Source organism: Lissotriton helveticus, chromosome 6 (assembly GCF_964261635.1).
Source record: "Lissotriton helveticus chromosome 6, aLisHel1.1, whole genome shotgun sequence".
NCBI classification, from domain to species: Eukaryota; Metazoa; Chordata; class Amphibia; order Caudata; family Salamandridae; genus Lissotriton; species Lissotriton helveticus.
In genome coordinates this window covers 1,220,523,936-1,220,551,468 of record NC_136067.1, presented here as the reverse complement: position 1 = coordinate 1,220,551,468, position 27,533 = coordinate 1,220,523,936, and the positions used below count along the sequence as shown (strand labels likewise).

The 27,533-nt window shown below is 44.2% G+C and overlaps 1 protein-coding gene across 1 annotated transcript in view; it reads left to right on the top strand.

Moving 5' to 3' along the window:
* Positions 1 to 27,533, top strand: part of TPD52L1 (TPD52 like 1) — a 957,427-nt gene that overhangs the window by 867,023 nt on the left and 62,871 nt on the right. Inside the window, exon 5 of the mRNA XM_078648935.1 lies at positions 23,173 to 23,233. Within this exon, the coding sequence (XP_078505061.1) occupies positions 23,173 to 23,233 (61 nt within the window). The remainder of the gene's footprint in view (positions 1 to 23,172; positions 23,234 to 27,533) is intronic.

Below are 27,533 nucleotides of genomic sequence, written 5' to 3'. Positions count from 1 at the left end.
GGCCAACGGGAGAGACACAGTGACAAGAATTACTCCGAGAAATACTCCGAGTCAATCAGTCAAAGGACAAAGGACAACCTCAAGGAGTTCGTCACCCTCAGGATGTCATTCAAAGTCTGACGAGGGGGGAGTGTCCAGTGGGACAGATAGCACCCCTGGACAAAATGGCAACTTACACAACAAGAGAATAAGGAAGAGGAACTATAGAAGGAGAGCTCCAAATGGTCAAAACTGGAAGTCGGCGCAGGAACACTCTTCGTCAAGTTGTGAAGATGAGTCTGAAGGAACATCATCCAGCAGGAGAACACATCACACCCACATCATGGGTATCCAAGCACCAAACAAGTGGGAAGAAGAAATAGGTCGCATAAGACGAACCGACCCTCCCCAACAACGAACAGGAAAAGACCAACGCATCAATGACACCGGGGACAACGAAGAAACTGAGAAGACGTCGTTGACATGTGAGAAAGGCAAAGATGGAAAATCTCAAGAGCAAACACAAAGAACAAGCACGTGGTTGCTGAACAACTTCTCGGATGAAACAATGCCAAAGACAAGTCGATGAAGGCGCCCGGAGAATCGTTTTAAAGACAACCCTGAGTCACGGAACAACGCGTCACGGCCCACTTATTTCAGACATCCAGCACCCGATACACCCTCAAAGGAACGCTTCAAAAGGAGTATGGCCAGGAACCCCTCTGATTCAGAGAGCGCGTCCGTTTGATCCTGGAAGTCGACAAAAGACTTCTCTGACCTAGAAAACACATTTATGGCCAGGAACTCCTCTGGTTCAGAGAGCACGTCTGTCCGATCCTGGAAGTCGACAAGGGACTTCTCTGACCCAGAGGGTTCGTCTGTTCAATCCCGTGAGTTGACCGAGTCATGGTCCCGACAACAGTCATGGCGTCAACCACCCAAGCGCACCATGGAACCAAAGGACATCCTTCACGTCAAGAGCAACACGTCACGCACTAAGGACTCTGAATACTCTGTCATGTCACAAGACAATCTGTCATGTCAGTCACAAGTACATCTGGACGTAGATCAGACACCGTCACCCTTGAAGGGGTCCGCGAGGCTGACCCAAAGGACCTACAAAAAGAAAACAGAGACACTGGACCTTAGTCACCAGATGGGAAGGGACCAGCCATCCACTCCGCAAAGAAAACCGGACATGTCGGCAGAGAGAGATTATCAGATGAGAGAGAGACATGCCTATGCACAGATAGCCCACGAGCTCGCCAGACAACCCGAGGCCGTGAACAAGTTATCGAGCCACACCGTACTGTCTGGTATGTATGACCCTGGATTGGAGAGCAGTGTTGCCCTCGACTGGACAAGACGAAAGGAAGTAAAAGTAGATGCCGGTGCTCAGAAGAGGACCCGAACATTATCCACTCATGAAAACGATCGAGCATCTGAACCAACCGGTACACCGCAGGAAGGAAACATGATGACTGCGGAGTGTGAGAGTAAACAGTTCAAACGCAACATGGTCAGGAATACCCTGATCCAGACAACAGAAAGACTGACCAAAGCCAAGCCCACCACTGATTCGACCCTACTGAGGTTTGAAGAACCGACTGTCCGCCGACCAGTGTGGTGGATTGAAGAATTGCGAACACTGAAGACATTAAGCTCATTTTGTTAAGAAAGGGGGAGATGTAATATAGTTGACAGTCTAGTAGCTGGGGTGGGCGGAGCTAGGTGGGCTGAGGGGAAGGGGAGGGGTCAGTACAGGAAGAGGACAGTTAGAGTAGGGACAAGGCAGGAGTAAGAGGTAGTGAATAAAGCTCCAGTTCACATGAGTACTTGTGTCTGTGTTTCTTGTAGCAGGATGCTACACCATCAACTCTCTTTGGTTTAGCTCAGGAAGAATGGCGTCGGAGGTCACAGAATTTTGCTGACTTGTTCCAGGACTTCTTACCTGGCCTGCTACCCCCGCTACTATCCATCCTTGCGATTATTGAGTTATTGAAAGACCTCATGTACATCTTTTATGTTCACTCTTACCTTGGCACTGATGGTATAGCCTGGGTTATTATGATTTAGTTGTTAACCGTAAAAGGACCATTCAATGTAGAGGGGGTAAAAACAGTCCTCTTTACCCAGTTCTCCGTTTAACAATCGGTTACCAACAAAAGGCATTCCCGAACATTATCAGCTGAGGTTTTGTGATCATTAACTAGATGGCCCCTGTAACTGACATTTAAAAAAATGATAAAACACATACCAGCCCTAAAGTTCTGTACCTTTTTTTTCTCTACTAATCCTTCAACACCAATAAGGAGAGAATGCCCTGGTTACTTACCAATACTCTTCATTATCTGAGTTTTAGTCTTCCTTGCCACAGTTAATGTCTTATCCCTCCCTTCCCTTTTCCCACTTCATGTCTTTTTGAGACTTGGGAAGGAATAGAAAGTGGGGTTGGTGTGACTTCCTTTTGTGGGTCTCCATGTAGGAAGAGGAAGTCGGCTGTATTGGAGAGGGATGGCAATACCTAGACTGCAACATTTTCTTGGAGGTTTCTGTGGGGGAGCTGAAGCTCATTGTGTAATTAAGGTGGAAAGGAAGTAATGGCCAAAGCCTCCCTCCCTTCTGATGAGTTGCAGTGCAAATAGAATATGATGTATTGTGTTATAAAACCCATCAACACACTTCCTCAATTTGACCTTGCAGAGGTGCAACCATAATTACTATGCCCTAATATTGGATGTTACCATATCTTTCATGGAGTGAAATGAAGGGAAAGGAGTAAGCAAATGTAGGGTCTGGCGACCTATTGTGCAGATGAAAAACATGTAAAATAATGAAAGCATACTACCACACTTTTTAACTCTGCATCTATTCTCAGCTACTGCTCCCCTCCTTTCATATTCCTGCAGTCTGTTGGTGTTGAATACCATTGCTGCTCTCAGTGCTTAATTTGAGCAGGTGGTTTCCGGTGCTCAGCACCAGCATTCAATTGTCAACACCAGCACTTATAACAGCCATCACATGGTGACTGTGTAATTTAGAGATGAGCACAACATCAGTTGTTAATTAATTAAATATACATTAAAACAACCAATACCTGCCTCCCATGCAATTCTTAAAGCTTTGGGGGGCTGCGAACAGTCTGAGTTGTCACACTTGTAGCAATGTGATGGCTACTAGTTGTGTATGGACTGTCATGGCAGCACTGGTAGTGCAGGCTAGGGAGGCCTCCTAACTACGGCCCTGGCGCTTATTTTTATTTTAAACAAATTAAGCACTGGCTGCTCCCAACTTTCCACTAATCATAAAGATGAATAGGTGCTTGCAAGGCACTGAGCTCTGCCTTTCTGGTGTCAAAACCGGAAATGCTGCCACACACTCCTCCCAGGACAGGACGCCCAAATACTGCACTAATACTGCATTGACATCTGATGATTCTCCAAACCCAAATTTAACTCCTGGTATCCAAACAAAACGTGCATCCACCCATGGCCAAATCCTCAGACCAAACCCTACCCCTAACCCGAGTCAGGTCCTTCAGCTTTCCACATTTCCTGGAAAATATTTCTCAGGCATTCTTGACAAAATTGCATGTGGCGTCCTGCACCTGTGCCCGATTAAGGCAGAAAACCCTACAGATATTACAACTTTCCATCTATAGCATGCATAACCTACCCGTGACCACCATCAGCCCACCTTGCACTGACAAATCAGCCACAAAAATGATAACAAAACTTGTAAATATGGTGGGATTTTCCAAATGAGAATAGAGGTTCGCCGATGCTGTCTGGCAAAATTGTTCTCAAGCCTCTCAGTGCGTTAACCATGAAATATATATATGGGGAAAACGTGAGCACAAAGAGACAAGGGATGGCGAAGAAATCCAGACTGAAGAGGAGCGAAACAAAGGGACCTTAAGTGCCCCCCTCCGTCGCCTACAACACACACCTACAACTGGGGCAGGCACTCGCTTCTCCAAAGCCTGAAAACAATGCGCAAAAGTGCGAGAAGGCTGGTGTCGAAGAAGCCACCAGCGGCACTGGCCGCACCCCTTCTTTGCCCTACGGCCTCCGCCACAATGTTCACGGTTGTGCACGTGAACACACACATCTGCTTCCGTAAAACCATTTGAGGAGCTTGTTGGTGTCTTTTTTTTTTAAATTGTGAATCTCTGTCCTTCGAACGAACGGCTCACCAACTGCTCAGTAATTCTCGTGCCTGCTCATTTCTGTAGTGTCCTAGCTGACACTGTTAAGGGTTAACATTGTAAGCCTACACTGAACACCCACCCACCACTGATGTCACGACATCACGTGACACAGTCAATAAAAGGGAGCCGAGCGCACGTGCTCGGGGCTCACTAACCCACGTACCACTGGTGTCTGTGTCACCCTTATTGTTAGCGTGTGGGCCTAGGGCCCACGAACACTACAATGGCGACGAGGGAGTGTTTTCGAACTCCACGCGACGCAGCCACTGCGAAAGGGGAGGAAATGCTGCCCGTGTGAAGGGCACCCCTGGTGAGGCGGCGCCGCCGAGAGGCCCGTAGGGCGACTGCTGTGCCCCGGGCCGAGTCACCGATGGAAAGCGGACCGGACAGAGCCCACTTGCACCGGCCGCGACTGTGCCCCCTGCGAGGAGTGCTGACCGGGCGGAGCCCACTCGCCACGGCCGCAGGAGAAGACAGGCCTGTAGGCCGGAGGTGAGCCCGGGGACTGTGAATCTCCCTGGGGGGTCGCGTATGCCAGGAGCGATCCCCCGGGTGATCGAACATAAGCGGTGCCCACCCGCATGGTCAGGCGCCCCGCCGGGCGTGAAGCAGCCGCATACGAATTTTAAAAACAAAGCAGCGCCGGCGGAGCCCACCCGCGGCCTGCCTGGATCACCCCCTCATCGATTGCGCAAAGCGGAGCTCACCCGCATGCCCAGAGCGCGAGATGGCTGACAATTAACTTTTGTACAAGGCAAGACCAGCGGAGCCCACCCGTGGCCTGCCTGAGGCGACCCCCGTTGAACAATGACTTCAGCAAGGCCAACGGAGCCCACCCGCGGCCTGCCTGCCTGCAGCCGTCCCCCGCCGCGCAGCGTGTGCAAAGTGCGGCAGTGAGGGAATTGACTTCAAAGGCAAGCGCCCGCAGCGGGCGCCTATCAGCTGTAAGCGGAGCCTACCCGCTGTGTCCACTAACTTTGCCCACCTGTGAAAGCGCCACGGCCGGGAGAAACTATCAGCAAAACCCCCCCTTCCCCGCGCAGCACGAGAGCAGAGTGAAGCTGCGGCGGAGGGGAGAAGGGGACTGGAAGTGGCAAGGAAGCGCCCGCAGCGTGTGAGGAGCTGCTTGGCGCTAACATTTTAAAGCACTGTCCCATAGGCGGCGCGGGAAAACAAATGAGGTGACCGCGGGTGGCCCGTGTCTGATCTGGGAGGCCAGCAAGTGTTAAAGCCCCTCAACAATGGTGCGAGTGTCCTGTACAGCCTGAGGGACAGAGGAGAGTTACACAGGGGCAGATCTGGCCTTCCCCCACGCAGTAAAGTGACAAAGAACGAGGAGCTGGCTAAAGAAAAATAAATAATGACTTACCTGGCATCCTTGAGACCGGCCCCAGCACACCTGTGGAGCCTGAGGGGCTGCAGCGCCACAAGCTCCAACGGAGAACACAGCCCCATGAAAAGAAAACTCCAGAAAAACGTGGACTGCCAGCTAAGCACACTGCCACCTAGTGACTTAATGCAGAAATCACAGCCTGGAAACAAATCCAAAACTCAGCAAACAAGCACAAGGCAAACCTGCAACAACGCAGACTAAAGATTACAGCCCACAACAGTTTGCGGAAGCAGTACAAGGATTAGTACAGGAAACAAGCACAAGCTAAACCAAGGGAAAGCCTACAGGGGAAGCAAGCCTGCAGCGACGCGGCCGAAGACGGAGACCCATCACCACTGCAGAAGTGACGCCTGTGGCCACAGGTGCTCACCGCAATCGCAGAAGAAGACAACCTCACGCTGGACGAAGAGGGAGAGTCAAGACGTCTACCGCAAGCAGCAAGATCCAAAGGCAACCGACTGGAAGAGCGCAAGTGTACCCCGGACGCGGACAGTACAGGACAGCGCCTGAAAGTAAGGAAGCCACACCCAAAGCACCAGAAGACGTGCGAGGCAAGTACCCAAGTGTGAAGAAGAAAAGTGCGACACGCACATGGAAGAGCGACAACGCCAAAGAACCCATTGAACCGCAAGGAACAAAGCTACACTGAAGATGTATCACGACGGTACCAAGTGAAGCAAGAACTTGCCACTACACTGCACACTGACGTGCACCGGAAGAGTAACGCAAAGTTACCCCGCAGCCAAAAGGAGGCGCAACAACCAAGCAAGGTGAACGCCCCAAGAAGCTAAAGAGCCTCACCGGAAGCGAGCACGAGAAGTGCATCCACCGGAGAAGGTCCAGGGAGAGGTGAAGCTAACCCTCCGGAAAAACAGAGCACACGAAGAGCGCAGGAGAAACTGCGCCGACGCAAAAGCACTGCAGCAGAACCAATAGCGATCCCAACGGTCGCGGATAGCAAGAAGACTCACGAAGAGCAAGCTGTCCACCCCATCTGGTAGCAAAGAAGATCGCCCAGGAAAAAGGATGATCCGACAAGCCAGAGGGACGCCCAAACAAAAGCCGATCACCCAAAATGATCGCTAGAAATGAAAGAAGAAATTCTGCCAAGTCAGGATGAATATGTCCTGCCAGAAGACGTCCGTGTACCGAGAGATCAGAAGACCCGGAGAGACGGACGCAACACCAAGAGTAACTAGAAGTAATCGGAGACGAGAAAGAAGATCGTAATGACCGGTTCAGTCACCGAAGAGTGGAGAGAAGACAGTGTCCTAAAGACAGGACAAGACCAGAAGGAAACAGGCGGAGTGCACGCTGCTTGAAGAAGCCTGGTCAGCAAGACAAAGGAAGAAAGGTGACTGCACTGTGTCGTGAAAAGGAGAAGCGTGGCACGATGCCATGAAGAAGAGAACTGAAGTAAGAAGTCATGTGGCACGACGCCATCATCAACAACTTCTGGAAAAGGTGAAGAGAGGTGTAACAAGTCCACACACCCACAAGAAGAAGAGGTGACACACTACAACATCGTGTACAGTGACCCGCACGTCCTGGAGAACACTGATAGCACCAAGAACAGAACAGGCACCTATTCACAAGACCCCGACGACCCGTGGACGGTAGGAGAGCACAGGCCGGACCATTGGCAACACCCACCTTTGGGATTGAGCGGCAGTCTGGAAGCTGAGGGAGCTCAGATGTCCTGAACAAGGAGCACTGACCAATCCACACCAGCCCGTGGAGATCCAAGGGGCAAAGGCCTCAGGGACACCGGTGGCAGAGGGTCCCAACACGAGAGATGAGTCCATCGCCGTCTAACCTGCACGTCCCAGGAAGATGAGGAACTTGTGCGCAAAGGCAAGAGTCAACAACTACCCTTCAGGTGGAGCTACGGACTTTGCGAGGTAGTACCCCATCGACTCCTCCATTCACACGCAGACTGTGGAGTTGGAGCAACGCTGTGGAATAATACCCGGCCCAGTGGAAACCTGGTAAAAGGGCCTCCGGTGATATCTCGTGGCAGGAGAACACCCGCGAGAGGGGCGTCCTAGTGAGAAGAATGTCCTTCGAACACTCCACCCTTTGAAAAGTAAAGCCAAGCTGCCTACAGTGAAGAAACCGACGGACCAGCTGAAGACAACCTCATCCAAGTCTAACTTCTGGTCATCCTGTTTGACGTCATCCTCAAAAGCAAGATCTCCGTGGACTGACCACCACACATCCACGGCGCAAGCAAAGAAGAACACGCCCACCGAGAACCAGGACGTCGAGCCAAGAAGAAATAAAGTCTCAGCAGCAATTTCCATCACCGTCATCAAGCAAGCAGCTGAAGAGACTCACTGTAAATTTGTAATTACTGTATATTTATGTACTTCCTCCCACAGGCTCGGACTTTTGCCTTTCCTTAATTTTTATTAAAGTTTGGGAGGAATGTAGTGTCCTAGCTGACACTGTTAAGGGTTAACATTGTAAGCCTACACTGAACACCCACCCACCACTGATGTCACGACATCACGTGACACAGTCAATAAAAGGGAGCCGAGCGCACGTGCTCGGGGCTCACTAACCCACGTACCACTGGTGTCTGTGTCACCCTTATTGTTAGCATGTGGGCCTAGGGCCCACGACCACTACAATTTCAAGCTGGAAACGTGTCAGTGCTGCTATTTTTCTCCCACTGAGTGCAGCATTTCTCCTGATTTATCTTTGGCTGGCGGCATCCCAGCGGATGGTGCCTGACGGGCGGTGATTCGGCCCCACACATGTCAAGCATTAAATTGCGAGCAAGCTGCCGTGACGTCAAGTGTATGCTAATAACACCACTGGCGGCGGCCGAGTTCAACTCTATAATCCTTTCCCGAGTCTTTAAAGTAGGGTTTGCAAGAGTGAAAGAGCAACCGCGGAGAAAGTTATATTTAGCTCAGAGAAAAAAATGACATCGGCGTTGGTCAGCCTAGAAGAATATAAGAACCTATGCGCACAGTATAATACATGCGCACAAGCTAATTGTCGATCAATGCACGGCAAATGCTCACAATGTTTTCCGATACTATGAACGCTCAAAACGACAGCCTTGTGTTCAATGATAATTGTAGGCGTGAAAGTCAAATCGGGAAGGCCAGGGGTGACAACTGCCACCCTGGTTTGCGCGTTGGCATCCCTGGCACTTCCCTTTCCACCCTTGGCCATGAAGGTAGTGGCATAAAGTAAACAGGCCTGGAGAGCAAATTATGCCCATGGCAAGTTTTTGGAAACCCTTAACTGAGAATAGATCATACCTGTTCTTCCTGAAAAGTTCCTTACTCTCAGAATAATATCAGGAGCAAGCCTCCCTAGACCAAAATGTCACTCTACTATTAAGAGAGATCGGAATTTCAGTTATGATAGTGATTTCAAAGGCTGTTTTCGAGAAGGACAGCTTCCCCACTAATCAGAGACCAAAACATCAATATAGTAGGGTAACAAAAACAGTCTATAGGGACAGTTGGCAGGCCCACAATCTATGTCGGAGGCCTGCAGTGTGCAGAAGAGGTAGAGTAAGGAATCTGAGAATTAAAAGCTATAACTAAAGGATTCAAGCTAGAGTCTTAGGAACTTTCCAAGGAATCATTCCATGCTGACGTAATTTGTCCTGTTAGATCTTCCCTCTCGGTGTGGTCACTTGACATATAACTAGTCGGTTCCACAGGAAGGTGCAGATTGCTGGCATCAGGGCTAGTTGAACTAAGATCGTCAAGGAAGATCTTTATTTTTCTTTTTTAAAACCTCAGTTTTTTTACCTTTCCCTTTTTCTTCTGTTGCTTCCTGGAGGTTTCAACACTTCGATTTGAATCAGTGTAGGTCTAATTTACAAGCTATTTCTTTTTGAGGTGTTATCTTCTCGACTGACCTTCTTTTCTCTGTGGAGTATGGGAAACAAGGTTGTTTGATCAGAAGTGATAAGGGGGAAGGGAGTAGCTGTGGTTCATCCATAGCACCAATTGAAACAGATGTATGGAGGAAAATTGTTTTCGAATTGAGTAGATACAGTCCTCTGCATGTTGATTTTTCTTCTCAACCCCCTTACCCAGTGAGGGACCCCCTTCTTGTACCCCTATATTTTTCACACTATTCTGCAAAAAATGTACTATCTCTTGAAATCACATACTAGGGGTCCCCACTGATGACGAGGCTCCATGTAAATACTCGTATTCAATGCTCCTGTACCTAATATACCAGCTACTTATCAACGATGTATTTGCTTCTCTGATTCTCTATGATGCAGGCTCCAATCCAACTCTATTGTGCTGCCCCAACTATTTCACACTATCCAACTCCACCACCACACTTTCAATCCCCTCCTCCTTTCTGCTTCCTTCCCTTCCACTCTTATTTTTGTTGAAACGGGCAGAGCGGAGTCTTGTTATCTACCACCAACTGCCCTCCTCATCTCCAACAACCCACCCTCCCGTTCACCACCCCCACCCGCCCTCCCGTTCACCACCCCCACACGCCCTCCTGTTCACCACCCCCACCCAATCACTCATGCATGTGAATAAAGACCATGTTTTCATATAGATAAATGTGAACGGATTTATATTTACAACATTCAAAGGTTTATGTGCTTAAATCCACTTTCCTACGACCATGTAGTCCTAGCTGTCTTTAAACAGAGCATGCTTGTGTTTTGCTCCTTTGTTGACGCTGTGTAAACCATGGCTGTCCGAATACAGTGCAAGCCTGCGATTCACTTCCTGTTGTCCATAAGTGGGCTCTAAGTAGCATTTATCATGGCGGGGTTTACTTTGCCCTGTTACTTTACGTTCACATAGCCATAGCTTTACCGTACAGTTGTTTGTAAGCTTATAATAAGGCACAGCATGTACTTTTTTCTTTAAATAATCACTCCACTACAAACAAACAAAAACATAAATAAAAAACATTGCCATTTTCAATGCCAATAGCCCCCACTCCAACAAATGCGAGACCTATTGCATTGTAAATGCTTGTTTAGATTGCTTCTGTTTAAGAAGTACATGGTGTGTCGTGTAGACATTAGCTATTGATAGAGACACCAACCACTGTTAGCAGTTGGTCACATTCATATCTATGGTTCACAAAGCATTGGGATGAAATGTGTGTAGCAAGAAAGACAATTTATTATATTGCTGCAGCTTTTCTTTTTTATCAGAGCTATTTTATTGAATTTAACTTACAAGCAAAAATGCTTCCAAAATAATCAAATACCAATACCTCATAGACTTACCACAGTTTCATGAAATTTTGGAGGCACCCAACCTCCTCTGAGCCAGACGAGCTCATCAAAAATCTTCCATTACACTTAAACAGTCCAACTTATGCATGTAGTCAGTTATCACTTTTTGGAGTCTTAAAGGTCAGGCCACCATTTAACATCCTATGCTTCACATCATGGAACCCAAAGCATGGTGGTGGACCACAATATCCTAGGGCAGGATATCATTTGTGATAACTCCCTTAGGTAATCTACCAGTGATTTCTGTCTCAGTTCAGATTTACATCTTTCACCCTGTTAATATTCCGCCAGCCAACATCGCCAACGACTGTTGTGAAAACTAGAGTTTCTCTTGAACACCCTGTTGTTATTAGTTTCTGTAGCCTTCAGGAATAAAACTAGTATGCCTGCCTGAAGACAAATCTCGTAATCCAGATGAGAAATGCGTCTGGGCGGCATCAATGACTTTTGTTTGGGCAGGTTTCCAGAGACTCTGCGGCAACCTCCAATAAATATTGAAAAGCGATACCTTCTTGTGTGGGCCCTTCCTGTTGTGGGTAACTTTTGATGGATTTGATAACGGCTTTACCTGGGCCGTGGATGGTGCCCCGCTGCTGTAGCAGACCCGCGGAGCCCCCACCTGGGGGAACCGGTATGCGGGACAAGAAGCTGATATTGGAGGTAGTAAGGTGTTACGGAGGACTTGGGATCTGCTTGGCCACCCACTGGGGTAACACTGTTTATGAAAATGGTGACGGAGTACAACAGCAACTCACTGAAGTAAGAACTATGCACTTCAGATACCAGCAGACCGTGCGAACGGTCGCGCCCACTGGGGCGTGGTATCATAACGATCAGATGTGCATTTTAACTGCTGTTCTTCAGCCGCCAAGCCGAAGCCCATTGAAGAAGTGCAGGAGCATGAAACGCGTCTGGGCGGCATCAATTACTTTTGTTTGGGCAGGTTTCCAGAGACTCTGCGGCAACCTCCAATAAATATTGAAAAGCGATACCATCTTGTGTGGGCCCTTCCTGTTGTGGGTAACTTTTGATGGATATATATATATATATATATATATATATATATATATATATTCACTAAAAAACCATAGGTTTCACACCAGTTATAGTTAGGAATTAGCATTTAAAAAACCTATTAAATTCACTGAAAAAAACATAGGTTTCACACCAGTTATAGTTAGGTGGAAATTTTACTCGCATAAAACCATTGAAATTCCCACGTTATAGTTAGTTGGACTCACTATAACCATCATCCTCCCCACCTGATAAGGAGCATCCCCTATGGGGAAATGCTCCGAATCAGGAGAGTATGCAGTACTCTGAGCCAATGCAAGCTGGCCCAGGAGGCTAGTAAACAGCGGTTCCTTGCAAGAGGCTACAGCGCGAATATCATAGATGCTGCTATTAACAAGGCTAATGCGATATCTAGAGATACTGCCCTCATCCACAAAAAAACCCTAACAACCACTACTGAGGTTAAGGAACAACCAACCAGACTGATTTGGACCTACAATAGACAGCATGGGGCTTTGAGAAATATCATTAAAAAACACTGGGATCTTGTAAGATTTGATCCGGTGATAGGTGAGCGTATGCCTAGGAAACCATGCATTACTTATCGTAAGGCCTTTTCTCTTCAGGACGCATTAGTAAAATCTAGTCCTGAGGTGGTTCCGCCCGACAATTGGATGCTTGGTAGCAAAGGCTTTAGAAAGTGTTCCAACTGTAAAGCCTGCTTACATGGGGTTAGCAAAACCGAATACACCATTCCATTCACAGCTACGCCCCGCAAAATCTTGAAGCAACTCACTTGCAAAAGTGAGTACGTGGTATATGTGCTGGAGTGCCCGTGTGGACTTATGTTGGTAGTACCAAACTGCAGGTCCACAAGAGGGTGCTCCAGCACATTAGGGCTATCAACACAAACGATGCCACGTACCCGGTTGCTAGGCATTTTAAGGAGTGTCACAGCAACAACAGTGCACTCCTTAGATACTATGCAATCGATGCAGTGGGTCCTCTCAGAAGAGGTGGCAATAGGGAAGGTCTCCTTAGAGCTTTGGAGACCAAGTACATTATTGAATTTAACAGCAAATCTCCTTGGGGATTAAATTACACTGAAGATCTTCATACATGTCTTTGACATATTTTGATAAAATACATCAGTGTTACTGTTAGACCATCTATACAAGTTTGATTCTGGGCAACTGTGTTACTGTATGTTTATCTCCTTATTATATCTATAATGCATTTGTAGCATTTATGAACTTAGGGAGAAGAAACAGGGTTTTTTCGAACTACCTGTGTTTGTGGTCGGCCCAGGAGGCAGCTGTGTACTTAAATACATCATCATAGGTTGGGACCAGCCTATGTATCTGAATTCATTTGATTTTAATTACATATGAAAAATCATGTATAAGCATGTGTTATCACATTCACTTATTTTCTTGTTTATTCACTTCGACTCGAAAAGTTTTTTTTGGACACTGGATGGGTGCTTATTTTTGGCATGTTAGTCCCGTCTATTCTTTCGGGACTGTTGATGCAAATTTGATATTTGCGTTACTGTATTCATACAGTTAATGTGTTATTGTTTGGTTTATTGATAACCGCAACAAATGCATGGGGTCCTTTTTTTTCCTGCTCTTTATGTCGTGCAAAATGGATTAATCCAATATATTGTAAAGCATTATAGAGCTAAACTGTGATGAGACTGCTAGATGTATTTATATAAGTAGTTTCAATAACACATGTTTTCATATAGCCGAATAACAATGCACTATGTCACTTTAAATGTACAAATGAAATTTTAATTTGGATTATCCAGTGATTTTGAATGTACTTAAAGTCTGTCTTCTATGTTATCTTTGAAGACTACAAGGTGTCCAATCAAAAGTGGTCAAATTTTAGCACTAGCACTTTAAATTTTGATCGCGCTCTCCGTGTGTCATGTGACCAAGGCCTTTCGGAGGCCGAAACGTTATGTTGGACGAAGGTGCCGATTAAAATCTTCTCACCTGAACTTTTGGGTCTCGTGTTCCTTGTTGCAGCGGCGCCTGGGAGTTATCGGCGGTGTCCTCCAGCTTTGAGCGTGTGTGAAATATATATATATATATATATATATATATATATTCACTGAAAAACCATAGGTTTCACACCAGTTATAGTTAGGAATTAGCATTTAAAAAACCTATTAAATTCACTGAAAAAAACATAGGTTTCACACCAGTTATAGTTAGGTGGAAATTTTACTCGCATAAAACCATTGAAATTCCCACGTTATAGTTAGTTGGACTCACTATAACTTGCGTGTGCAATGCACTGCTGATGACGTCACATATTACATCACTCATGACATGGTCAGTGACATCACTCATGACATCACTGATGACATCTCAAATGACATCACTGATGACATCATCCAGTGAATGTGTATCTTTCTGAAAAATAAATATTTTTTATATATGTATATCTAAAGGTTGATGGAAGAATAAATGGGTAAATAAATGTCTAAATGGAGTTTTTTTTGTGTAAAATTGATTGGTTAACTGACTTATTAAATGTATCTTAGTGAATACATATATTAGCGAGTAATGTTTAAATATTTAAATATCTGTATCTGTGTCTCACTTTGTGTATAAGTGGCTGCATGGGTTGGTGAGTAGCTACATGAGTGTGTATATGGGTTATTAGTTGTTTTTTTGAGTATCAGTATCAGTGTCTGTATGGTTCGGTGGGGGATATTACTTAGAGCACAGATGCATGAATGAGTGACTCACTATTTGTATGTATTTTGAAGACAGCATGTGTGCAAGACTGTATGGGTGGATGATTGTGTGTATGGGTGGGTTAGTGAGTATGTGTTTTTATAATTGATTGTTTAAGAGAGTAAATATGTTTCCGCTTCTGTAGAAGTATGTGTAGTGGTGTGTATATAGCAGTATAATCAAGTAAATGGTTTTTTGATAGTTTATTTGCATGTGTGAATTTGTGTGTGAGTAACTATATGGATGAGTATTAGTGTGTAACAGGATGTATAGGTGTATGAGTACATATGATGAGTAAGTACACGCATGAGTGACTATATAGAACTGTTGGTGAATGAGTGGATGTGTATGTAGATGTTGGAATTACCTAATAAGTTGTTCTAATTGGTATTGGTTTCTCCTTTTTTGATAAAATTTTAGTTTCTATTTTTGAATGTGTGTGTCAAAGGTTATTTTATGCTGATAGGAGGTCTGCCACTTTGTCACAAGGATGTTGTCATCAGTGATGTCATTTGAGATGTCATCAGTGATGTCATGAGTGATATCACTGACCATGTCATGAGTGATGTAATATGTGACGTCATCAGCAGTGCATTGCACGCGCAAGTTATAGTGAGTCCAACTAACTATAACGTGGGAATTTCAATGGTTTTATGCGAGTAAAATTTCCACCTAACTATAACTGGTGTGAAACCTATGGTTTTTTCAGTGAATATATATATATATATATATATATATATATATATATATATATATATATATATATATATATATATATATATATATATATGCACACATGATATGCCTACTTATGCCGACTTCATTAATTGGTCTATTGTTTTTTTCTTTTAAATTCTTTTTATTGAAGGATTTTTATATATTTACCACCCTCTGGAACACAGAGGGGGCGTGGAACAGATAAACAGTACAACATAGCCATGGAATATTCATACAGTACATCTCCATATACCAGACATAAAGTAAAGTAGAACTTATTCTTCAAAACAAAATATAACATCAGTCACAATTAAAATTAGCTCAATATCCTAAAACTTATATATTGATTTAATATCCTTTTATGCAATGAGTATACACTAGATAATATCGATTATATACAAATTATATACAATTTATATACAAATGCAGTTTAGATACATTTTCTATATACATCATCCTTCTTCCTTCCATTTCGTTATGGCCTCCCATATTTTCAAGCCAAGTTTCCTCAAGTTTTTCCCCCTTCTTGAGTAGATTGCTCTTTCTAAATTATGTATACTCAACAGCCTGGCTAACCATTGCTGGAATGATGGTACCGTTTGATCTAACCAAGCAGATGTTATACATAGTCTATACACTGCCATAGCGATGAAGATACAATATTTCCCTGCTTCATCTCCATTACTACCATCTGTCCCTAATAATATAGTCACAGATGTTAAATTAGCAGCTACTTTTAATGCCCTTTGTAAGAACCTTTCAATTTCCTTAAGTAATATGACTAAGTTTGGACATGTTGCAAACATATGAATGGCATCCGCATTTGCACTCGTACACCTGGGACAGTATATACCAGTTGTCGCTCCCCATTGTGCTAATTTAGCCGGGGTATAGTAAAGCCAGTACAAAGTCTTGTATTGCTGTGCCTGTAGTGATGCAGAACACAAAATATTTATCCCTAAGTCTAATGAGTCTTTAAAACATTCTTGTTCTATACCCAACTTCGCTGACCAAGTTTCCCCCCATTTGGCCATGTCATCTGATCTATGCTCGTTTAACTCTGCATAGAACCTTTTAATAGTGCAATCTACTCCACTCTCTATCAATTCTAATATATTGTTTTTTTCAAATCCTCTCGTCCCCCCTCTTTTATTTTGTAGGAAACTTCTCACTTGTAAGTATTTAAAAAAATGACTTCTTGGCAAATTAAATTTTTTCTGTATTATTCCAAATTGTTTCATCCCTTGTGTCCCCATAATGTCCCCCATTTTTATTACTCCATTTCGAAACCACTCTCTATATGTTGAATCAGAAAATATATCTCGCGGAAATGCCATATTATCGTATATCCTCGTATACCTATTGAATTTACCCAAACCAAATTTTTTCATAAACGCCTTCCATAACTTATAAGCTCCAAACATAGTCTTAAAGCGTGTTCTTTTAAAATATGCTGTGTCAAAATTTTTCAAAAAGATATTCTTGGTTTCTTCACCCATCAAAATACCATATATTGCTAATGACCCCAGATGATCCTCTCCTTCTTCTTCGGCTCCACCTATTAATCCTATCATATACTGTAGAGCAGCAGCCCAATAATAAAGCTTAATATCTGGTAGTGCCCAACCTCCTCTTTCACGTGGAAGTGCCAAGAATCTCGCCGCCCTTCTAGTCTTGCCTTTGGACCATATGAACTTGTTAATCATGTTCTCAATCTTTTTAAACCAGACATTATCGAACCATAGGGGGATTGTTCGAAAAAGGTATAGAAATGTTGGCATAATTAGTATTTTTATAATATTTACTCTTCCAACCAAAGTAAGATGGAAATTATTCAATCTATCGAGCTCACCCCCTACTTTCTGTATGACAGGATCAATATTTAGTTCTACTACTTTTTCTAGAGCTGAGGTTATAGTTATTCCCAAATATGTTCCTGTCAGTGCCACCCTAGAATCCTGACATAGAGCCTTGTTGTTTTTTATAATTTGTGTTTTTCCAGTGTTCAAGGAGTACCCAGACACTTTCCCAAATTCTTTTGCCTCTTCTTCCACATATCTTATAGCCTCCGTGGGTGAAGATGTTATAACCGCCACATCATCAGCGTACGCCAGGATCTTGCACTCCCCCCTGAGTGTGACAATTGGGGGGATATGTCTATTTAACTCCAATTTTCTAATTAGCGGATCTAAATATATAGCAAACAACAACGGGGAGCAAGGACACCCCTGCCTTGTGCCCCTATCAATTTTTACTTTGTCCGTTAGCCCCGCATTGATTCTAATTGCAGCGCTCGGGTCTCTATATAGCGTCTTTATCGCTGTCAAAAAGCCGCTGCCAAATCCCACTTTTTCCAGAACGCTCCATAGGTATACCCATGACACACGGTCGAAAGCCTTTTCAGCATCCAGTAATAATACCGCAAATGGATCCCCATTAACCTCCGTCATGTCCATAAGGGTAATTAATTTCCTTACATGATGCGTGGTCCCACGCCCTGGAATAAAGCCGTGCTGAGTAGTAGTAACTAACGGTGTTATTACACTGGCAAATCTAATTGCCAGTACCTTTGAATACGTCTTTGTATCTGTATTCATAAGGGTAATTGGTCTGTATGACCCTGGGTCAGTCGGTATTTTTCCTTTTTTGAGAATAACCACTATTTCAGCCTCAGACCAGGTATTTGGTATTGAGCATCCCTTCTGTGCCTGCTTAAAAGTATACAGCATATCTCCTGCCAACTCCTCCCAGAAAACCTTATAAAATTCTAACGGGATTTTGTCTGGGCCAGCAGCCTTACCTGATGGTAAACTCTTCATAGCTGCTTTTACTTCCTCTAGTTCTACCAAAGTGTCTATCCTCTGTTTCTCTGTTTCATCCAGCTGTCCCCCCTCGTAGTCATTCAGATACTCCATTATATCTTCATGATCTTTTATTTGACTCTCAGAGTAAAGCTTCGTATAAAAACTTCTGAAGACTTCCCTTATTTCTTGTACATTAGTTACCATCATCCCTGAGATATCTTTTATTGCTTTTATCTCGCTGAGAGATGTCTTCTGTCTGGTTCTAGCTGCTAGCATTTTACCGACCCTTTCATTCAACTCATAGCAGTTCTCTCTATTCACTGTATATTGTTTCGCAGCCCTTTCTGCTATGTACTCTTCTGCTGCCGTTCTTAATTTTACAAGTTTCATATATGCGGGATCCGTTGGGTCTCCATTATCAGTTTGGTCTGTCCTATTGGTTAGTTCCTCCTCTGCCAACAACAACTCCCTCTTTATTCGCTCGGATCTTTCTTTTTCCTCTTTCCTTTTTCTAGCCCCAAAGCTAATAGTCTCACCCCTTACTCCGGCCTTAAAACAATCCCACACTATCCCAGCCGATGCTGTTTGTCTATTTATATTCAAGAACTCAACTATCCATTTCTTCATATGCTGGATGTATGCATCCTCCACGAGCAATGCCCTTTCGAATGTCCACTCGGAAGCCTTCCTTACCGCTTTCATACCTTTCAAGGTGACGATAAGAGGGTTATGATCCGAAAAGAGCCTTGGTATTCTTTCAATCTCTGCCCCCTCCATGCGTTGGGTACTAATTAAAAAATAATCCAATCTAACACTTATCCTATGAGGCGACGAATAGTATGTGTAACCATCTTGTCCCGGGTTAAGAGTATCCCATACATCTAATAGTCCATTATTCCTAGCTAGGTTATAAACTGCTTTAAAAACTCTTCTCTTCCTCCCTTTGTATTTAACTGGAGGTCCTAACCCCAAACCCAAGCCTCCTGCTCCATTAATGTTAAAATCGCCCCCTATCAGTATAAAGGGTGCCCAGGTTGACAACTCTATGTCAATTTCTTCAAAAATCTCCGGATCATCCCCTGTAGACCCATAGATAGACCCCAGAGTGACCCAAGTTTCTCCAACCATACACTCTACTAGAGCCCATCTTCCCCATACATCCTCCCATTTTTTTCTAGTACATATATTTCTTTGTTTTGCCATCACAGCAACCCCCCTATTCCTAGTGCCCTGCCTAGAGTGTGCTATAACCGTCAGCCCTAACTGATCTAAAAGCCTAATTTCAGATACCTGTATATGTGTTTCCTGCAATATTAAAAAATCCAATCTTAATTGTTTGATCAAGGCTGCCGCCTTCTGCCTTTTTACCCTGTCATTAAGACCACATACATTCCATGTCATAATACGAGTACTCATCCTGGGTTTTTAACAAATATAGCCATAAATTTAATCAATTTATACAAAAAAAACTTAACACACTTTGTTGCCACGGCATTATACCTCACAGATATTTCTTCCATTTTATTATTCTTCTTATTCCATAGTGTCTCTTGTTTACTATATTTCCAAATTCCTCTGTGTTCCTTGCCCCCCCTGTGCCCCCCACCCCTAAACCCCACCCCGGCTGACCCACCCCCCCTACAGGCAAATAGGTCCGCAGGACCTATATGTGACAGCTGTGTCTGCTTGGATCCCGTGCCCCCCTGCCCCCCCCGCACCTGTTGTCTACTGTCCATTGGCAAAAAAAAAACTGTGCAATTTATTACTATCATTCTACATCTTTCTACAAATTATGTACATCTGAATGCTAAACTGCTCTATTCCTGCTTCAGCTTCTCAAGACTATACCCTAGATCCTACTATCTTTTTGTCAGTAGATCTACCACCAGTTCGCTATCGGCGTGTGCTTGGGATTGTGAATGGGTGTGCGAATTCTTTTCTTTCAGCCATTCCAGAAATTCAGCTGCCCTAATTTCCGAATGGAAAATTTTAAATTGACCGTCTCTTACCACCTTCAATCTACTAGGGTACAGTAGGTATGCCTCACAGCCAATTCTCTGGAACGGAGTTATTAGTTCCCGCAATCTCCACCTACGCTCTACCGTCGTGTGGCAAAAGTCTGGTCTGGCGAAAAATTCTACCTCCTGATATCTACATTTTGTCTGTGGCCTTGCTTTCGCCATAATCTCTTCTCTCAACAGATAATTGCCCACATATATTAGAATCGCTCTGGGTTTACTTGAACCAGCCCCCTTCCTTTGTACAAATGGGAATCTGTGGGCACGTTGAATTTCTGACTCCCAATCCCAGCCTTTTATATCTGGCAGTGCCCCCTTAAGAAGCTCTATTGTGTAGGCTCTAATGTCTTTTCCTTCTCTTCCTTCCGGAATACCTAGGAGTCTGACATTATTCCTCCTCTGCCTGTTCTCAAAATCTTCAAGCTTCCATAACACATCACTGTTAGTTTTTTCCTGATCTTGCCTAAATTCCTTCCAACCTTTCATTTCGTCTTCCAGATTCCCTGTTCTTTCTTCAACTTCCGTAAGTCTCCCTGCCAATTCTGTACATGCCTTACTTACTTCCCGAAGGGAGGTTTGTATTTTTTTACTTTCCTGCCTGGCTCTCTGACTCTCTACCCTCGCCTCAGTTTGGATTTGTTTGAGCATTGAGAAAATCATTTCAAGCCCCTTAGGTGAGTCTTGGCCTCGGGAATGTGACTGATTATGAGTCTGGGTGTGGATCTGGGTCTGAATTTCAGATTGCCCTTGCCTTACCCCCTCCTCATTCATCCGTGAAGGGCCCGTGGTTTCGTCTAGACCACCAGTACCCTCTTTGTACATCTGAGATGTGGCTGCGTAATCCCAGTCTAACCTTTTTGCAACGCTAATAGCAGCTGGGCTTATAGACCCTTTCGCTCTTCTCCTTTTTTTGGTCAGTACTTTTGATTTACGTTTTAAAACTATATCTTGAATAGAGCCTGATGTGGTGGTAGACCCTATTTCTAACCCTGACAATGTCTGGTCGCTCCCCGAATCTACAATAGAGGGACCCAACTCACCTCCCCCAACCGCACCCACCTCCTCTCCTTCCTCTTCACCCTCATTGACAGAAAAAAAGCATTCATCACTAGGAGAGCCAGTTATGGTTGTCAATGCCTTAGGGTCGCTGGCAATCATATCCTTCATATTATTAACACCAATATCACCATTGCCGTTATCATTACCATCGCCATCTCCGTTACCGCCTCCTTTTCCAGCCCCCCCTCCATCCAAATGGGTGCTTCTACTACCCTCTTGGTTACTTTTCCCTATTACGGATAGGTTGGTAACATTCAAATTATGAATATTGAGGCTACTTTCCCCCTCCCTTATCGCCTCATTTAATGCCTCTGTTAGAGTCAATATATTGGCTGCTTCTGCTCCGGGAGGTAAAGCGCTCTCCTCAGCATTATATATGGCTCTGTCATCTTTCGCACTTCCAATAACCTTATCAGTAACAGTGAGCACACCGCCCTCTTTTGCGCATCCTCTTATGTCCTTCTCCGAAAAGTTCTCTTCCCTCTCCTGAAGTAGACTTCCTTGTGATATTTCAGTATTTTTATATGCTTTTTTTATTCAAAGTAATCATGTTTTCTGTTTCTGTCTCTGTCAAAACACAGGGTATCAACAGGGTACTATCTGCCCCTTTCATAGGGGCGCCGTGGTCAGGGTCGGGGTCACATTCAAGTACAGGATCCGGATCACATACCCTTTCTGGCTGGACTATGGCCACATTAGTATCAAGCGCCACAGAACTAGTAGCGGTAACAGGGAAAAAGGCCTCTAAAACTAACGGCTGCCTCAAGCTCCCTTGTTCTGTTAATTTTTCTTTATTTCCTTTGGTCATCACAGCCCCTTTACTTTTCTCTTTTTTCTTCGCTTTCTCTCCCACACAGCTGCCAGCCTCCTTACTTCTTACAGCACTCCTTCCTTGCTCGGCAGCACCAACCTCCTCCTGGGTCCGTATCAGTTTTTTTGCGCGGAGGTTTGCTGCCGGCGCATCAGACTCACTCCATGCTGCTTTCTCCTCCCGCAAAGCCTTCGAAATCTTTGGCGCCATTACACGCCAAGCAACTGACAGCGCTGCTGCTGCCAAACTCTGCTGCCGAAAACGCCGCTGCCGCCGTGACTGCCAAAACTGCTCCCTCCAGGAATCCGCCTTCACCATCAGCTGACGAGCATTGTCCAATACACGGGTCAGCACTGTAACTGCCGCCGGGAAGGTTAGTGCCTCCGTCAATGCCTGTGTGAGCAACCACATCGGCCGGCTTTCTCCTCGTTTCTATACTTTCTCTTTTAAAATCCGCCGCAGCTGCCGCCAGTGCACAATGTAAGTGCAAATGCAGTCCGATGATATTTTACATTTCTGCCGATCGGTCACCTCATTGCTCTACCCCGGAACAGGGAGCGACAGGGAGCGGCAGGGAGCACGTCCTCCACCTACAGACTGTCAGCGGCCATCTTGCCCCAAGCCCTCCGTGGGTTTTTTATTAAATTGCATTTTGGCTAATTGGTCTATTGTATCATTAATGTTTTTCTTTCACTGACTACTGCATATAATATGGGGCATTAGGTTAGCATTCTTCAGCCACGTATACACTTCATTATGAGTTATGATGCTTGGGTGTGCAACCCTCACTGGTTTGAGTGAACCGGAGCGAGGCCCTTGGACCCTAACCTGGGGTTGTACATTAGGAAGTCATTTAGGCCCATAGAGGTGCAAATGAGAGTGTATACTTCTTCAATATACCTTTTACATGGTTTTGACTTATCCTATGTTCATTAAAGATGGCTTGGCTGCATTCCATTGACTTAATAAGAGTATTCAAGGTGTAGTACACTGCAGAATGGCATTGTAAATGTGTGAAGTAAGTCCCTGTCCCTATAACGTACTTTATCACTGGATCATAATTGCATCATCTGGTAGGACTATGCCGAAATTACAGTGTGGCATTTAATATATAGTGATGCAGTGCACTGATTATTTTACAACTGATTTTCTTCATTTCCTAGGAATACTCCTACCTTTAAGTCCTTTGAGGAGAGACTTGACAGCACTGTCTCAAACCTTAAGGTAAGAATCATTTGTGGTGAGTAGGGATTATTTGTGGGTGTGGGTGATTCTTCACATCTACTTACATCGTTTAATGGCCACTGTTGCATATGGTGTGACTTTACTCTTCAAAGCATTTTATCCCTGGCCAACTGACTTGTTAAACTCGATAAAGAAGTGTCTCTTGTTTGTTATTTAGCCTGTCTGCCCTCAGATAAAGACATACAACAGAATGAACCCTATAGAAAAGAACACACATTCTGCACGTTCCCCATGGCTGAATATTCAGCACTCGTAAATCAAGACATATGAAACTATTACTGCATGTTGGAAAGATGTGTCTTTATTATCAGTTCATACTTGGTGGTCATCGATAATTTTTACTAGAAGAGGTGCTAATCTATCCTTATCTGGTATTATTCATAACACTTTTCCTTATCATTCATTTTGGAAACCGATTGATAATTATATGGCTTTATATTTTTGTTTTTTAATATGTTTATTTCTAGATCTGTAACAAATGTATGGTTATTATAAGCACATTGATGATAGTATGCATTTTTCCCCTTCTTCTTTAATTTATTACCCATCATATTATGTTATATCTTTTTATATATATAGGTACTGTTATTGTTTTATTATTCATGTTAGAAATACTTTTATGAATACTTAGTTCGGTGCTCTTTTTTGTATTGTCCATGGTTTATTATAAAATTCAATAAATATTTTTTAACACAATAGACATATGCATGTTGAAGTTGATGGCTTTGTGAATCTGGCTGTAGAACAAAATTAAATGCCCAAGTACTGAAATACCTGAAATAAGAGAAGGTCTTTTGTAGGATTATCAATTTACAGCACATAAAAAATGTTTTATTCCTCAATAAATGCCATTAAATAACACACAATATAGTACTAAAGATAAAACCAATCAGGATTTTATATTCACCAATTCAATCCTAATTTTGTTGCATTTTGAAATAAATTGCCAGCACAATAAATCTCCAAGCTACAGGGTACCATTAAAAGCTGTAAAACAGCTGTACAACGATTGCTAATCTTCTGAGGTTTATCTTACTTTGAGAAGATACTGCAGCATTTTGCAATACTTGCAAAAGGACAATTAATTGTTGAAGAATGTGTCAGAAATTGAGTGGTTGGTTGAAGGGGGTGAGCCCCTACTCAAGTAACAACCACAATCCTTGCCAGGGTGAAACATAAAGTTATTAAATTAACCTTAACTTAACGCTCTGGCAGGATGGCACAAAAGTAGTCAGGTTTAACTTAGCGGCAATGCGTAAAGTATTTATGTAGCACACAAACAGTAATAAGGTGAAGAACACCACAAGACAAATGAGACACCAACTTAGAAAGATAGAGTACAATGTAATGATTTATTTGTCACCAAAATTACAAAACATCTAATCAGTAGAACAGGAGATATGCAATTTCAAAATCTTAGGTACTGCCAATAAGCATAAAACACCAACTGTGGTTATCTGGTTGCATCAGACCGAGACAAAGTCACAAGTTCAGGTCGACCACGATGGAGTGTGGGCTGGATATAGGGATCCTGCCCTGGTCCAGAATATCTGGGGGCACAATCAGCTAGTGTTAAGTTCTATGTGTGTATGCTAAGGCAGTGTCTTTAGAGTACAAGAAGGGCTGTGCACAGCTTCACTCCCACATCCTGTTTGGATGGCCCATTCTGCAAACACCTAATCCCTATATTGTGTGGCTGTCTGGGAGGAATACACAAAGGCCAATTGCCAACTACACCTAGTGAATTGACCCAGGACCAGGCCTCAGACACCAAATAGTTAACCAAGAACCTTTCAATTTTGTAAAAACAGCATTTCCAGAATTGTGACTGAAAATCCAACTTTCCCACTAAATAGGATTTTAAAGCACAATAAAGTAACCCAATGTTATTCTATGGGGAGGTAGTCCTCAAATTATTGAAAAACGAATGTGTTTGTTTTCACTAGCAGGACATGTGAAACTAAAAAGTACATGTGCCACTTTTTAAATATACTGCACTTTGATTTATGGGCTTTAGGCCAGCCTTAGGTGTGACGTATATGTATTAAAAAGGGAGCTTTGTGCCTGGCAAGGGGTTTAGTTTGCCAGGCAATTTAAAACTGCAAACAGGCTGCAATAGCAGGCCTGAAATATGTTTTAAGGGTTACAACTAGTACTGCAGGTCCAGTAGTAGCATTTAATTTCAATCCCTGATTATGAGGTAAACCACTTTATTAGTGACTTAAAATTAAAATAAATATGCCATTCAGGTGTAAGCCAATTTTACCATGTTTTAGGGAGTGAGCTCAAGCACTTTAGCAGCACTTTATCACCCATTAGCAGTGCTAACGTATACAAAGGCTTCAGACTAACAAAAACAAATTCAGAAAAGAGGAGGGATGAAGGCAAAACATTTGGTAAACTACCACATAAAGGTGTCGGGTCTAACATGTGTCCCACCCAGCATAGGGAGAGCAACCAACCATCATGTAAGTTCCAGCTTAAAGTAGGGAGAACAACTCACCCTCGTGGGAGTTCTCATCACTAAGGTGGAAGATCCTAGAAAAACCATCAGCATTGGAATGGTCAATCCCAGGGTGGTGTTCCACCATAAAATCCATTCCCCTAAGGGAGATTGAGCACCTCAACACTTTGAGATTCTTACCCCCATTTGCATGAGCCACCTGAGGGGTCTGCGATCTGTCTGAACCTGGAAGTGAATCCTTGGAGAAGTCGGGCACCTTGAGCTCTGGTGCTGTCCGGATCACCTTCATGGGCTGCTTTTTAGAAGTAAGCTGAAAATTCTTCTGTAGTAACCAGTGAGGTCCAGGAAGGCCCTATCCTCTGTATGTGTCTTGAGGGGTTTCCAAGCCAAGATGGTCTGCATTTTGGATTGGAGGGGCGGCTTCTTGCCCTCCCTGACTTGGTGGCCCAAGTAACCCACCATAACCCTGCCCTATCTGACATTTACTGGCCTTGATAGGTCTGCCTTCTGCAGGGCCTGAAGCAGCCAGAGGTGGTTCAGGTGGTCCTCCCAGCTAGAGCTGAAGACCTGAATGCCTTCCAAGTAGGTGGCATAGAAGCCCTTCAACTCAGCCAGCTATCAGTTGACCAACCTCTCAAAGGTGGCAGGGGCATTCTTTAACTCAAAGGCATCACCCTGAACTGGAAGTGGCCCTCTGGGTTGCAGGATACAAACCTCTCCTTGGCCCTTTCAGTTAAGCACTTTGTCAGTTCCCTGATATCAAATAGAAGGTACTTAGGAACTTGGCAGCTCCCAACTGAACAATGAGCTCATCAGCTAGGGCGATGGAGTGTGAGTCAGCCTTGGTGACTGACTTGAGCCCTCTATTAACTACACAAACTGGAGTTCTGGGGTGGTACCTGGTAGGGCCGCTTTGAGTACCAGTACCATAGGCTATTAGATTGGTCAGTAGTCACCCCTAGCTCCAGCATCCTGGACACCAAACCCTTGATGCTAGCCCTCAAGGATTCCAGAAGTGATTACTACTTCCGTGGAGCGCGAAGAGCATCAGCCTCTGTCTGTTTTTGTGTAAATGTCCGGATTCATGATTAATTGTATTTGTGAAATCTTTTAAAAATAATTGCCGCTTTTTAACCTGACTTGTACCCCCACTTACCCGCACTTTAAAATCATTATTGGGCACCCGCCGCTTGAGCGGGAACACTCACTCCCTTCACACGGCCGCTCCATCTTGGCTGAGTGAGGCAGGCCTTTCCATCAGTGGCCGCCATAGGTGGGGAGGCGCTCTAGTGGTTGGGACGGGTTTACAGCTGACAGTATTTAGAGGGAGAACTGCTCGCGCGTCTTCAAGGATTCCAGAAGTGATTACTACTTCTGTGGAGCGCGAAGAGCATCAGCCTCTGTCTGTTTTTGTGTAAATGTCTGGATTCATGATTAATTGTATTTGTGAAATCTTTTAAAAATAATCGCCGCTTTTTAACCTGACTTGTACCCCCACTTACCCGCACTTTAAAATCATTACGGGGCACCCGCCGCTTGAGCGGGAACACTCACTCCCTTCACACGGCCGCTCCATCTTGGCTGAGGGAGGCAGGCCTTTCCATCAGTGTCCGCCATAGGTGGGGAGGTGCTCTAGTGGTTGGGACGGGTTTACAGCTGACAGTTTTTAGAGGGAGAACTGCTCGCGCGTCTTCAAGGATTCCAGAAGTGATTACTACTTCTGTGGAGCGCGAAGAGCATCAGCCTCTGTCTGTTTTTGTGTAAATGTCCGGATTCATGATTAACTGTATTTGTGAAATCTTTTAAAAATAATCG